Below are 16,812 nucleotides of genomic sequence, written 5' to 3'. Positions count from 1 at the left end.
CTTTTTAAATTGTATTGGTATATTGACATTACTATGGCCCGTTCAACATTGATTATCTATCATTCAGGATGTGGGAACGTTATACTTTTTCATTCATACATTCATACAAAAATACCGTCTAGAATATAAGTATGTTTTTATCGTTTTCTGCAGTAATTCCTAGAATGTGAGTTATAGGCCTAAACGCATATATAGATTATCAATTGCCGTTTCTTCCCTAGACACGCTATATTAAAAAATGCAAATGGACATGATCGGTATAGTTATGCGTCATCATGCGTGGAGGAAAGGGGGGGGGGGGGTCGTTTATAATTCCGTGATCGTCAGTAAATGCTTTATGTAGTATGGGTTGATTTATTGATCAGATGGTTTGTAAATAAAGAAATGTACAATTGGGCTAAAAATAACGTTAGTGTCCTCTTACCGTGCGTCAAAGAGACTGGCGGTGAAAGATCCCAAGTATAGGACGTAGATCGCCTAGGTCCATTTCCGGTTTGTATGTCGCAATAAACGCCGAAATCATATTGATTATTAAGTTTATAAAGCGATCCATTATGTACATTGTGTCTGTCGGGAGCCTTGCAACGATATCTGACGGCCGGATGAATTTAATCGACGCACAGCAGCCATATCCTGTAAGCGAGTGTAACTCTTGTATCCTTCCGGCAAGCAACAAGCCTTTCCACGTTGCTCTGATTGGCCAGCGATCTTCTACGCTCGTTTCCCCCCTACGCCGGTAACGCGTGCATGCACATTTTGCATACGCTCACACACAAGCAGGTTTTAATAGGTTTTGCCGCCGCGGCGGTAGATAATAATAATAATAATACTTAGAATAATAATACTTAGACAAACGCACGCAATTGGCACAAGTGTAAATTATGCATTCGTCACTACTCTCTATATTGACGTTATTCCATCAACACATAGGTAATATTTAGATCACAGGCTGGTCATGCATAATCTCGCCCACCAGGCTGTAAAAATCATCAATTTATTGCCACCATCGACCAATAACAGAACAGATTGACAGGTGGTGACAAAGCACAAGACTGGGCATTTATTTAAAAAACATACATACCCTAACCACATAACAGATATTTAAAAGGTAATTAACAGGCATGTTCTGCAACATATATCCACTCTTGAACAATGAAAAACTCCTTTTTCTTCTATTTACAAATAAGAGCAGCTAATGGCGTGTTTTGCGATACCCGCTTATTATTATTAACCTGCGTGTGTGCGAGCGTTGCTAATATGGCGTGTTCTGCCATACCCATTTATTATTATTAACCTGCGTGGGGGGCTTGCCTTCACGGCTTGGATTATCGCGGCTCGCGTAGCCTCATGCGCATGCGCGCTCGCGCAGGCGTAGGGGGGAAACAAGTGTGCATCGCTGGCCAATCAGAGTAACGCGGAAGGGCTTGTTGCTTGCCGGAAGGATACAAGCCGCCCGACCATCCACCAGGCGGCGGTATTGAAGGGCGGTTTAGGGTCCAGCTGGAGCGTCGCCGGTGTATATATGAATTATGAATGCCATGGTGAAAAAATTAAATATTGATCTCAATAACGCTGTACAGCGAGGTCTGGCGGTCAAAGCATGGCGGGCAATAACGTTTTAAAGTGTTTCCGGCGGTGGATGTGTTAAGTCGCGACCAACATTTTTGAACGACTATGATTTATTTCAAATTTTGTTTTTGCAGTAATACACAATCTTTCATGCACTGTTAAAAACGTGAAATAAACACAAAAAAGTGCACAAAAAGTGCAACTAGGGCTAAAAACCCAGACCTAAGTTTGGGGGAACTAATGGGATAACGTAAGGTTATGAATATAACCTAGTTATATGAGTAGCCTACTGGATAAGCGTCCCGCTCTTAAGCCTATCGAGATATACCTCATCTCATGTACCTATTGTACTCCATCAATGAAAAAAACAAGTACACCCACACCTGCCGGGTCCCGCCCCTATGGAGGCGTAGCCTATAAGACAGTAGGCATGGTCACCAAACACTCTTCCTCGCCAAAAATCCTGTTTCCAGTAAAAGATCCCTCAAAAGGGAACTCAGGGCTGCTTAAGAGCGGGACGCTTAGCCAGTACTCATATAACTAGGTTATATACATAACCTTACGTTATATTATCGTACTTGGCCATCACGTGAGGAGGCGGACGAAATGCCTGAACCACAATATCCCTGGAGCGGAACCGCAATCGGAACGAAAAGACAGGCACTCTGGACGTACCGAAAGAGCACAGAGCTCACTCACGCGTTTAGCGGAGGTGACAGCCAGCAAGAACGCGGTCTTGAAAGACAGCAGTCCCAACAGCGCTTGCTCGAGCGGCTCAAACGGGGCCAAGTGAAGATCCCAATTCGGAGCCAAAGAGCGTTGCACCGGCTTACCGCGTTGAGCGCCAAGCAGGAAACGCTTCACAAGAGGGTGGCTGAACAAGACATTCCCCTCAAACCCCTCATGATAGGAGGATATAGCTGCCGCATATACCCTCACCGTCGAAGCCGACAGTCTACCAAGGAGAGACTGGAGATAACCAAGGACAGCATCCAGGGGGCAGGAGACTGGGTCCCAGCCCCCCGCCTTACACCACTCTTGTAACATACGCCATCTGCCCGCATAAAGCGCGACAGTGGAGGGAGCATGCGCATTCCGGATGGTATTAACCACAGAAGGGTGCATCCTCTCCAGACTTACCCTCCCACCAGCCACACCAACAGGCGTTGGCCCAACACCGGGTACTGGAACAGTGACCCGTTTTGCTGCGAGAGGGCCGTCGCCGACCAAGGAATAACCCAAGGTGGAGCGACCAGTAGCTGGATCAAGACCGGGAACCACACTGCCGTGCCCCGGTCCAGCGCGACCAGGACCACCGTCCTGCGCTCCCTCCGTATCCGCTCCAACAGCTGACCCAACAGCCGTACAGGAGGAAAGGCGTACAGAAGACCGGGCGGCCATGGAAAGATCGAGAAGGCATCCACCCCCAAGGGGGGATGATCTGCTCGACTGACTGAGAACCACAAGGGGCACTTGTGAGAGCATCGGCTCGCAAACAGATCTACCGAGGCCTCCCCGAACCGATCCCAGATCTGTCTGACTATGTCGGGCGGAGTTCCCACTCGTCGTAACGAGGACCGCCCCGAGACATCATATCCGCGCCCACATTCTTTGCACCAGGGATGTGGACCGCCCTCAGACTGCCCAGCCTGCGAGATGCCCATAGCCAAAGTTCGACCGCCACCCAGTGCAGGCGGATGGAACGAGTCCCACCCTGCCTGTTGATATACGCCGCTGCCGTCATACTGTCTGTCCTGACCAAAACGTGCTCACCTACCACCAGGTGGTCGAACCGTTTGAGGACCAGGAGGACCGCCTTCAATTCCAACACATTGATGTGCGGGGTAGACGGAGCAGCATGAACCTTCGTCCAGCTGCCCCCCACTGCGTGGGTCCGACATGTCCCTCCCCAACCCGTGAGAGAGGCGTTGGTGAAGACCGTGACGTGTGAGTGCCTGCCGCCCATGGGGACCCCAATGGTGAAGATACCCAGCCTCCTCCAATGGGCGAGATCTCCTCATATCGACAAAGGAACCGTCAACCGTTTCCATTAGTCCCTCACCGGATCTATTCCCATAGAGGAATACCACCTCTGTATCCTCCTCATAAAGAGGAGGCCAAGAGGAACCACCGTGTGAGCAGATGCCATCATACCGAGCAGACGCATCACTTGCAGCGCCGTGACCGTCCCTCCCAGACGGAAACCCCAGAGCGCGTGAAGGATAGACACCCTCCGCTGCTCCGAGAGGGTTGCAATCATGGGCCTTGACCTCAGCGTCAAAGCCCAAGTACTCCACCTGTTGACTGGGAAGAGGTGTACTCTTTTTCCAGTTCACAGCAAAACCCAGCCTGGTGAGGAATTCCACCACCAGCCTGGTATGAGACCTGGCACCCGCCGTCAACTGACGCTGGGCCGCAAGGAACAGTAGATAGCTGGCCTGGTCCCTTCCGCTGTGCGACGCACCCAAGGGGGGACCCCGACAGAAAGGGCCGGTTTGATACGGGAGAAGCTGTCATCAAACTGGTTGACACACACCCCCCCCCCTGAACACCCCTCTAGCGCATGCTGAGGAGTTGTTCTGCAGCTAGACACGCAAGGCATGAGGACCCCATGGGCTCCTACACGCCGAAGCCCTGCAGTGATAGTGAGGCGGTGTGGGACCCAGATCAACAACCGCCTGCGCCTCCACAGAACGACCAAACAGTCTTTCCGTGGAAAAAGGAGTCGTGAGGAGAGAAAACCTATCCTCTTCCCCAAGAGGAGAGTGCTCCAACCAAACATGCCTAACAACAAACGTTGATAGCATCATAATCCTCCCCGCAGTTATAGCTTGCGACTGAGTCAAGATCTCTATAACACCACAAACATGCAACATGTTTACAATGTCGGCTGGACCCATAACCCCACTACCCGACGCCAATGTGGATAGGAAACTAGCCAGCTGAGCCATAACACTGGCCGCCGCTACAAACCATCCTGCAGCAGTATACCACTCATCCGTCCATACTGCCACCCTCCGAGCCGATTCGCTCTCAAGCATCGGCCCGGTGGGACATCGTTCATCCCCGCCGGGGCACAGGAACAAAGCTACCTTGCTACGTAGCCACGGTACACCCGGCCTGCACCCTGTTGTTAGCCCTTTTACCCGTAAAAAAGGTAAATAAGACTCAGCGAAACCCCCCACATTAGCAACCGACTGACCTTCATCAATGAACCGGGCAAGAGGAGGGAAAAGCGGCAACCCTCGGCGGGGAATATTAGAACAACGACCCATTTCAGCATCAACATTAGCATTAGCAGTAGCATCAGTAGCATTAGCGTTAGCAGCGTGCTCCAGGATCGCCAGGAAATCGTCCACTGCAGTGGAACGTTCACCAAGCCACCCCGGCCCTGGCGCCGAAACATACTTCACAGCATTACTAATACCGACATTAATGCCTGATGACACAGGGCCTACCTTTGTACAAGCCGGCTCGATAGCCAAACCTTGTACGCTGCTCCTTGGCCTGCTGCCGTCAGATGAGGAAACATCAACATAGGCCCGACGTGTCGCTGAAACATGCCCCGAAGATTCCAGGGGTAAGCAAACCTCCGGTAGGCCTTCAACATTACGCAATTTCTCTAATCTTTTCATAACAACTAGTTACATAAGGTGCACTGCGACCGTTATGATGGAAACGAAAATAGAGGAAGAGTGTTTGGTGACCATGCCTACTGTCTTATAGGCTACGCCTCCATAGGGGCGGGACCCGGCAGGTGTGGGCGTACTTGTTTTCTTCGTTGATGGAGTACAATAGGTACATGAGATGAGGTATATCTCGATAGGCTTAAGAGCGGGACGGGATGGCCAAGTATAATAATAATAATAATAATAATAATAATAATAATAATAATAATAATAATAATAATAATAGTAATAATAATAATAATAATAATAATAATAATAATAATAAATAATTATGCTTCTTAGCAGACTTCTTAGCTTAACATAACAGACCTACAGTAAGTTTGGGGGAACTAATGGGATAACTGGGGTTGCAACAAAAGTACAACTAGGGCTAAAAATAAATAAATAAATAAATAATAATAATAATAATAATAATAATAATAATAATAATAATAATAATAATAATAATAATAATAATAATAATAATAATAATAATAATAATAATAATAATAATAATAATAATAATAATAATAATAATAATAATAATAATAATAATAATAATAATAATAATAATAATAATAATAATAATAATAATAATAATAATAATAATAATAATAATAATAATAATAAATAATAATATATCCTTCTTAGCAGACTTCTTAGCTTAACATCCCAGAGAACTAATGGGATAACTGGGGATGTTGTTTGCTCCTGACAGAGTCTCAAAGTCTGGGGTGATGGTAGACAAAGCAACTCTGAGGTCATGCTCAATGTCCAATCTGTTCCTCTGCTTTGTCTTCAGCTGGACCAGCTGGATCTTTCACAAAGATACCTCTTTGTTTCCTTGAGGTTTGTACAGAGACACTGATGACAATAGCTGGTAATCCCATGGTGTCGACAAACCAACAACACACTGACAACAGCTGTTAATCGCACCTGTGGCCTTGGATAACACAAAGATACTCTTACTACTTTTCCCCACTATTTGGTCATTATGCCAATTCCCTCCTGGTCGTTGTGTACTCTACTGTCGGTCTGGGGAGGGTGTAGACTACCACATGCCTCCTCTGTCGGTCTGGGGAGGGTGTAGACTACCACATGCCTCCTCTGTCGGTCTGGGGAGGGTGTAGACTACCACATGCCTCCTCTGTCGATCTGGGGAGGGTGTAGACTACCACATGCCTCCTCCGATACATGTGGAGTCGCCAGCTGCTTCTTTTCACCTGACAGTAAGGAGTTTCACTGGGAGAGCATAACGGGCATCACACTATCTCACCCAAATCCCCTCCCTGCTTAACAGGTGCCCTGACCGACCAGTAGTAGTTTCTAATATATATAGGTGCTAATATATATATATATATATATATATATATATATATATATATATATATATATATATATATATATATATATATATATATATATATATATATATATATCTATCTATCTATCTATCTATCTATCTATCTATCTATCTATCTATCTATCTATCTATCTATCTATCTATCTATCTATCTATCTATCTATCTATCTATCTATCTATCTATCTATCTATCTATCTATCTATCTATCTATCTATCTATCTATCTATCTATCTATCTATCTATCTATCTATCTATCTATCTATCTATCTATCTATCTATCTATCTATCTATCTATCTATCTATCTATCTATCTATCTATCTATCTATCTATCTATCTATCTATCTATCTATCTATCTATCTATCTATCTATCTATCTATCTATCTATCTATCTATCTATCTATCTATCTATCTATCTATCTATCTATCTATCTATCTATCTATCTATCTATCTATCTATCTATCTATCTATCTATCTATCTATCTATCTATCTATCTATCTATCTATCTATCTATCTATCTATCTATCTATCTATCTATCTATCTATCTATCTATCTATCTATCTATCTATCTATCTATCTATCTATCTATCTATCTATCTATCTATCTATCTATCTATCTATCTATCTATCTATCTATCTATCTATCTATCTATCTATCTATCTATCTATCTATCTATCTATCTATCTATCTATCTATCTATCTATCTATCTATCTATCTATCTATCTATCTATCTATCTATCTATCTATCTATCTATCTATCTATCTATCTATCTATCTATCTATCTATCTATCTATCTATCTATCTATCTATCTATCTATCTATCTATCTATCTATCTATCTATCTATCTATCTATCTATCTATCTATCTATCTATCTATCTATCTATCTATCTATCTATCTATCTATCTATCTATCTATCTATCTATCTATCTATCTATCTATCTATCTATCTATCTATCTATCTATCTATCTATCTATCTATCTATCTATCTATCTATCTATCTATCTATCTTTCTTTCTTTCTTTCTTTCTTTCTTTCTTTCTTTCTTTCTTTCTTTCTTTCTTTCTTTCTTTCTTTCTTTCTTTCTTTCTTTCTTTCGTTCTTTCTTTCTTTCTTTCTAGGTGGTAATAGAGACGTCTTGGCCAGTCCAGGTTCTTATTTCTTCCTGTCCAACAGCTGTGGTCAAGGAGAAGAGTGGCTGAAGAGCCTGAACAGAGGAGTCTGGATCCCATTCACAGGTATACACACAGTAATACACAAATTAATACACATTAATACACACAGTAATACACATTAATACACACATTCAGTCTGGATCCCATTCACAGGTATACATTAATACCCACAGTAATACACATTAATACACATATTAATACACATTAATACACACAGTAATACACATTACAGTTTTTCTCAGTCGCTTTGGTGCATTTCTCACATCACCTTTAACATTTGCACAACAGTTAGTGCATTTCTCAAAACAATTAGTACAAACTGCAAAACCTAGTTGATAACCTGCAAAAGCATGTCACTTGCTCAAAATGGATAGTTTCTTCCTCAAAAGCAAGTATTCATGTCAATGAAAGTGTCAGTGTCATCAAAAAAGTCCTGACACCATTCTTTATGAACAAGATAGTCAAATGGCTTTGTCATGTTTTCATTATGACAGATTACTCTGTAAGTGTTTTCCAATGCAAAAAAGTCAGATCTTGGTGACACTACCTGAAAATGCTCAAGACAGCACTATACACTATATACACAGCCATTTGAAATCTACAGTTACAAACACGCTTTATCCCAGAAGAGAGAGAGAGAAAAACTATAAACTTTTCCTGTGTAACATAATGCATTTTGGACAACATATTGTACAGTATGAACGGTCATGTAAGTGTACTGCATGGCACTACACAAAGTAACCAGTTTACAGCACTGAACATTAGAATATGCATAGAACACATAAACGTTTTACCTGTAGGCCTACTGGTGACGGATCTCCTTCACTCTGTCGCTGTTCCGGTCAAATGGCACATTGTACAATTGTTTCATGCGCATTTAATTTTCCCTGAGCACTTTGTCAATTGTAGCAATTGAAACGGATTCAATATTCACAAATATATTGTCATCCTCTATAACAGCTAGTGCTTTGTATCTCTCTCAACCTTATGGCATTGTTTGCAATCACCATTGCACAAATGGCTTCCTCTTGTTGCAGAATAACAAGGGGCCCTCTTCCACCTCTGCGAGGTTGTCTTGAAATCATATGTGGTGCAGAGTAAAATTACAGTAATGTACAGCAACCATGAGATATACTGCTTCACAGTAACCCATATTACTGTAGTACAATAACAGTGCTTCCCACTTGTAAAATGCTGCAGTACAGTACCATACTGTAAATATGGCAAATCTTTACTGTAACACTACTTTACACTACAATACAGTAAATCTGTGCTGCAGTAAAGCTGTAAGTCTAAATGTAAAATGTAAAAAGTGAGAAGTTCTTGTCCCACTGCAAGCTTCATGTTGGCAGTAGTGCAGTGCAGATTGTTTAGTGCTGAATTACTGTCCAGTATACACACCTGCTCTCCCGACTAAATGTTTGAATATAGTCATTCATTTACAGTGGTTCTCTCAACATTTGGCTGCACCCTTTGACCATTGGCCATTGTGAGGCTGTGATTGACATCATGGTCCACAATTATTGACAGATTTTGACAACTAGTTAAAAAAAATTATGTAATGACTCAAGCAATGAAATGAGGACTATTATTTTTATAGGGAATGCCTATTCAGCAGTCATAAGTATAGTTAATTTTGACTGACATGACATAAGCAAATGATAATGTTATAAAACAGCAGAGAATGAAAGCATGAAAGCAATTGATGCATGTCCAAAAGCATTTGCAATTTGTTCGGAGGAATGAGAAACTGCAACTATAAACTGCACAAATGACTAAATGTTGTGGAGGTTGAACTTTTTTATTTGAGAATTATGAGAATTTTTATTCTGATCAGAGAAATGCACCAAAGCAATTGAGAAAAACTGTAATACAAAAGGATGACCCTCATGCATTGCAAATTTGCATCAAATTCAAAACAGAGTGATCCACAAAATAACTTAAAAGAAAATAATAATTTAAAACAATGAATAAAGTGTGCATGAAATAATAGGGGAAAGAAAACGTTAGGAACTTGTTACATTCACCCACACAAGGGCTGAGGACTCACCCCCCCACCCCCCCCCCCCCTCTCTCTCTCTCACACACACTCTCCCAGATCTCTTTCTCTCTTGCCCCTTCCTCATCTCTCTCACCCCCTCTCTCTCTCTCTCTCTCTCTCTCTCTCTCTCTCTCTCTCTCTCTCTCTCTCTCTCTCTCTCTCTCTCTCTCTCTCTCTCTCTCTCTCTCTCTCTCTCTCTGGCCATGGTTAGACTAGGTGTTTTTGTTTTCGTTTAGTTGCTGAATGAATACGTTTGCTGTCCCAGTTAAATAGAAATGCCGTTTTGGCAGGAAAACACATTGCCCTACTGACAACGCTGAAATTGTGTTTCCGTTTTGGAAAAACGCCAAAACTCGCAGACAACGTGTCATTTAATCTGCGCGGAGCCGTTGTTGCTCAACGCCCATGTGCAGTTAGATACCGACATCTGCGTGCCCTCACCAACGTCCGGTTACGACAGACAGCACCAAATAGCTGCAGCTATCATGTGTTGTCAAGTTATTGTTATAAGGACCCCAGTCCAAGCTACAACAGTCTGCATTCCCTTAACAATTGTTTGTATTGAGCCGTATTGTATTTTATCCATTCTGCAATCTGTTAAATAAAGTTTACATCCATTCATTCTGCTAGCATTAACGATTGCATGAGCAGCTGGCTAACATGAGCTAATGTTAGCTACCAGACCCTGTTAGCTCAGAGCTCCTCTTTCAATCTTAACAAGCATTAAATAAAATGGCCCAGTCATCTATTCACCTTTGTTTAATACACGAGGCGTTGTCTAATGTTATCTAGCTACTGATAGCTCCAGATATCATCAGTTTGGTGCTGGCTGGCTAACTAACGTGAGCTAACATTAGCTGCTAGCCACAATGCTATACTGTTATACTGGCATATTCCATTCACATTAGCATGTAGCTAACAACATCGGAGATCTTTTTGTGAGACTAAACTATCCGCTCTTGGTGGTCAATTGTGTTGATGTTAGTTTTGTTTCATCAACAAATGAGAGGCAGAACACACAGTGAATGTATCCGTTTAGTTTATTACACTTTTATTGCACTTTCTTTGCTGAAAAATAAGTGCTACATTGGCTAAATAGCTCACGGAGGCATTTAAAGATGGCGGCTTGTTGATTTCTTTTGCAGGAAGTGTATTGGCACATTCAAGTTCTGATTGGTTGAAAATTGCCTTCATGTTCGCCACCTACTGCCACCTACTGCTTTGGCATTGTACTACATCACTGTGCTCAGGAGGCAAAGCAAAAGTGCTCAGGTTGCAAAACAAATGTCTAACTCGGCTGCCACTACGTTGCGACCTGGAAAGCGAAACTCATCTTGAAAACTAAACGAAAAACACCCTGCATGTAACCGACGCCTCTATCTCTATCTCTATCTCTCTCTATCTCACACACACACACACACACACACACACACACACACACACACACACACACACACACACACACACACACACACACACACACACACACACACACACACACACACACACACACACACACACACACACACACACACAACACACACACACACACACACACACACACACACACACACACACACACACACACACACACACACACACACACACACACACACACACACACACACACACACACACACACACACACACACACACACACACACACACACACACACACACACACACACACACACACACACACACACACACACACACACACACACACACACACACACACACACACACTTTGAGTCAGAAACAAACATAGTATCAATGAGAGTATAAATAATAGTGAAGTCTAGGTGTATTTGAATTAACTATAGTATTTTTTAAGTTAATTGTGAGTTAAAAAAAATGGTGGCGTCAATAGAATTGTGCTTAACGCGTTAATACTGTGTTAACTTTGACAGCCTTAATTAATACACATATTAATACACATTAATACACACAGGTATACAGTAATACACAGTAATACACACAGTAAGACACATTAATACACACAGTAATACACATTAATACACACAGTAATACAAATTAATACACACATTCAGTCTGGATCCCATTCACAGGTATACATTAATACACAGTAATACACAATAATACACACAGTAATACACATTAATACACAGTAATACAAATTAATACACACATTCAGTCTGGATCCCATTCACAGGTATACATTAATACACAGTAATACACATTAATACACACATTCAGTCTGGATCCCATTCACAGGTATACATTAATACACACAGTAATAAACACATTAATACACATATTAATGCACACATTAATACAAATTAATACACAATAATACACACAGTAATACACAGTAATATACACATTCAGTTTGGATCCCATTCACAGGTATACATTAATACACACAGTAATACACACATTAATACACATTAATGGACACATTAATACAAATGAATTCACAATAATACACATTCAGTCTGGATCCCATTCACAGGTATATATTACATAAATACTATTTTTTTCAGTTTAAAGGACAGTACACATTAATCAACGTTTCTGTAAATGTGCCAGTTTTAGCCAGCTGGCTAATTCACAACGGTAGTCATTTTGGCAAGATGTTATAAAAACATACACCTAAAACAGAAGCATTACAAGTAAAACACAATATTTACAACACAATCCAACATTATAGTAAAAGCAATAACAAAATACACAATGAACAAAAAGTTATCACATGTTTGATTTGTTAATAGCCAGGTCTTGAGTTTTTTTTATAAAGGTGTGGTAGGTAGCACAGTATCGTATTTCAGTTGGTAGGATGTTCCAAAACTGAGTGGCTCTGACTGCAAAACAGGATTGACTGAAGGAGCTGGACCTAAACGGTACAGTACAGTCCCTTCTCTGGGTAGATCTTGTGGACCTAATACACACATTAATACACAGTAATACACACATTAATACACATTCAGTCTGGATCCCATTCACAGGTACCTTAATACACACAGTAATATACAGTAATACACATATTAATACACATTATTAGCCCTTCACAGGTATACATTAATACACACAGTAATACACATATTAATACACATTAATAGCCCTTCACAGGTATACATTAATACACACAGTAATACACATATTAATACACATTAATAAACACATTGAGTCTGGGTCCCCTTCACAGGTATACATTAATACACACAGTAATACTCATTAATATAGATTACACAAAATATACATGCGATTCGGGAATGCCTGCGAGTTATGAAACACCACTCCGATCTGGACAGGTCTCTTGTTGTGATGCTGCGAGTTTCACTCAAACTGACTCCAGAACAGCTGAAGATAGAAACAAACCTGTCTGGACTGATTAACAGGAGTGTTTGGCCAGCGGCTGGAGGAAACGGTGTTGTACGAGCGCCGCTATGGGCCGCGCCTGGTTCCGCTGGTGGTGGAGCAGTGTGTCGGCTTCATTCGAGAGCGAGGCATGCACGAGGCGGGCTTGTTTCGTCAGTCTGGACGGGCCTCTCTGGTGAAGGAGTTACAACAGGCCTTCGATGCTGGAGAGAAACCCACCTTTGACAGGTAGGGGCGCTGGGGGACGCTTCATACACACAGTAGATAACACAGTATACAGTACATAACCAGTGTTGGGACTAACGCGTTACAAAGTAACGCGTTACAGAAACGAAGTTACTTTTTGCCGCAACTAGTACTCTAACGCATTACTTTTGAAATTCAGTAACGCTACTTACGTTACTGAATGGTTTGTTAGTTCGTTACTGCGTTCTTTTTATGTAGATTCATAGCGAGCGTCCTTATTTCGCCTGCGTTTGTTTTGTTTACTGTAGACTGAAAGGCGCTATATAAAACGAAGTATTATTATTATTATTATTTCTTTCCGTAGCCTCATTCTGGTTTCGCACTTCTGATTGGCCACTGACGTTCTGAAAGAAATAGGCGCTCTCTACAGTAAACAACAAGAGGACGCTCTCTATGAATCTACATAATAAGAACGCAGTAATAATAACGAACTAACAAACCATTTAGCAACTACTTGGAGAGATAATTAATATACAACATGGAAACGAGATAAAGAACATGTTTGAAGGGCTGCTGGAGTCAACTGGACTAACGTTACATCTCGACCACCGCAGACTGGTGACGGTGAGTGCAATGTGTTCACTGAAACTCAAGATCAACGGATTTTGACTGTACGAAATCTGCCAGGGAATCTCATAATACTAATCAAACAATATAAATATAGTCCTTTCATGCACAATTGATATCCTAACTATTCTAACGTTGCAATGCTTTGATAACAACGCTGCAAGATGGTTATGAATGAATTAATGAATGGATGAATGAATGAATGAATGAATGAATGAAAACTTTATTTAACAGATTGCAGAATGGGTACAATACAGTACGGCTCAATACATACAATTGTTAAGGGGATGCAGACCTGAGAAAGACGTTTGTCTTGTTTCCATCAGGGTCCCCCATTTTCAATTCATATAGACATTTATGACATACACAACATACATGACATTTATGGCATAGGGACATATAGGTATTTAGTACTGATACATTTGTGACATAAGCGGTATTCAAATATACAGTACTGTTACCCCTAGATCCTGACAGAGTATATACATATGATGGGGAGGGGACTGTACATTAGGAGGGGGTGGGTGGGTGGGAGAGAAATATACATACAGCGGGGAGGGAATATATAATGAAACGCTCTAGACCACATTGCTTAGCAGAGTTCGGTGATGTGAATGGAAACTGTCAAGTTGATCAACCGATTTTGAGTATATGGGGCATGGGACTTGAGCAATTTATTTTTTTTATTTTTTTTTAAATAACTAAATAGTTACTTTTCACAGTAACTCATTACTTTTGGGTGTAAGTAACTAGTACAGTAACGAAGTTACTTTGAAATGAAGTAACTAGTAAAGTAACTGAGTTACTATTTTTCAGTAACTAGCACAACACTGTACATAACACAGTATACAGTACATAACACAGTACATATACAGTACATAACACAGTATACAGTATATACCCCCACCACCTCCTAATAGACAGTCTCCTCCCCACCGCATGTATATATTCCCTCCCCGCCGTATGTATATTTCCCTCCCACCCACCCACCCCCTCCTAATGTACAGTCCCCTCCCCATCATATGTATATACTCTGTCAGGATCTAGGGGTAACAGTACTGTATATTTGAATACCGCTTATGTCACAAATGTATCAGTACTAAATACCTATATGTCCCTATGCCATAAATGTCATGTATGTTGTGTATGTCATAAATGTCTATATGAATTGAAAATGGGGGACCCTGATGGAAACAAGACAAACGTCTTTCTCAGGTCTGCATGCCCTTAACAATTGTATGTATTGAGCCGTACTGTATTGTACCCATTCTGCAATCTGTTAAATAAAGTTGTCATTCATTCATTCATTCATTCATTCATTCATTCATTCATTCATATAACACAGTATACAGTACATAACACAGTATGTATACAGTACATAACACAGTACGTATACAGTACATAACACAGTATGTATACAGTACATAACACAGTATACAGTACATAACACAGTATACAGTACATAACACAGTACGTATACAGTACATAACACAGTATATAGTATATAACACAGTATACAGTACATAACACAGTATGTATACAGTACATAACACAGTATATATACAGTACATAACACAGTATACAGTACATAACACAGTATGTTCGCCTCGAGCATCACGTAGGCCTTAGGGGCCCCCGGCTTAGACTGGTTCCGGTCCTATTTAAGTAACCGGACCTTCTCTGTCCAACTTGGCGACTTCACTTCCTCTGTGGCCCCCCTCACCAGCCCCAAGGCTCGATATTGGGTCCCACCCTCTTCCTCTTATATATGCTCCCCCTAGGCCAGATCTTGGCAAAACACAACATCTCCTTTTATTACTTCGCCGATGACGTACAGGTCTACCTCCCCCTAAAATCCACCCATGGAAAAACATCCATACAGCCTGGCAGAGATCAAGTGCTGGATGTCTGAAAACTCCCTGACACTGAACGAAGGGAAAACAGAGGTAATTGTTTTTAATAGTGCCCCCCCGGCCCCCCTCATCGACGCACTTGTTCCCCTGGGTCCAAACCTCTCCACCTCTGTCAGGAACCTCGGAGTTATTTTTTACAGCAATTTTAAATTGGAGAAACAGGTCAGCGCTGTAGTGAAAAATTGCTTTTACCACCTCAGACTCCTGGCGAAGACAAAGGCATACCTCTCCCAAAATAACCTATAGACGGTGATACATGCCTTTGTCACCACCCGCCTCGATTATTGCAATGCCCTCTACACAGGGATTGACAAATCCCTGCTCCGCCACCTACAGCTGGTGCAGAATGCAGCCGCGCGCCTCCTCACCAAAACAAAAAAACACGAGCACATCAGCCCAGTTCTGGCCTCACTCCACTGGCTGCCTGTTCGTTTCAGGATAGATTTTAAATTAGCCCTAAATGTTTTTAAATCACTTAATGGCATGGCCCCTTCCTTATTTATCCGAGCTCCTGCACTGCCACACCCCCCACAGATCCCTTAGATCAGCTGACCAGCTGCTATTGGTGGTGCCTAGAACTAGGCTCAAGACTAGGAGAGATAGAGCCTTCTCCGCCGCAGACTAGACTGTGGAACAGCCTCCCCCTCAAAGTACGGGCCGCTCAGACCTTGCAGGTTTTTAAATTTCATTTCAACCTTTATTTAAAATCGTAAGCATCTGAGGTTTCCCTCATTTACAGAAACGACGATTGTACAGTACATAATAAAAACAATATTCACAGAAATTTAAACACCAGAGTAAAACAAATTAAAATCGTTTAAAAATTATTTTAAAATATCAACTAAAACAGTTACAGGTAGTCACACAATGGTCTGAAATCATACATTTAAACATTCCAAGGGAAGGGAGAACCTCCAATTTTAG

At 41.6% G+C, this 16,812-nt stretch overlaps 1 protein-coding gene across 1 annotated transcript in view; it reads left to right on the top strand.

Annotated features, from left to right (window-relative positions):
- The window catches only part of LOC311233492 (rho GTPase-activating protein 22-like), a gene marked incomplete at both ends in the record, with an annotated part of 169,581 nt that overhangs the window by 58,286 nt on the left and 94,483 nt on the right, over positions 1–16,812 (top strand). The window contains 2 exons of the mRNA XM_084320459.1: positions 7,729–7,845; positions 13,183–13,390. Coding sequence (XP_084176585.1) covers positions 7,729–7,845; positions 13,183–13,390 — 325 coding nt within the window. The remainder of the gene's footprint in view (positions 1–7,728; positions 7,846–13,182; positions 13,391–16,812) is intronic.

Source organism: Notolepis coatsorum (genome assembly GCF_963971535.1).
Source record: "Notolepis coatsorum genome assembly, chromosome: 8".
NCBI classification, from domain to species: Eukaryota; Metazoa; Chordata; class Actinopteri; order Aulopiformes; family Paralepididae; genus Notolepis; species Notolepis coatsorum.
The sequence above is the reverse complement of the archived record's forward strand: the minus strand, read 5'-3'. Positions and strand labels throughout refer to the sequence as shown.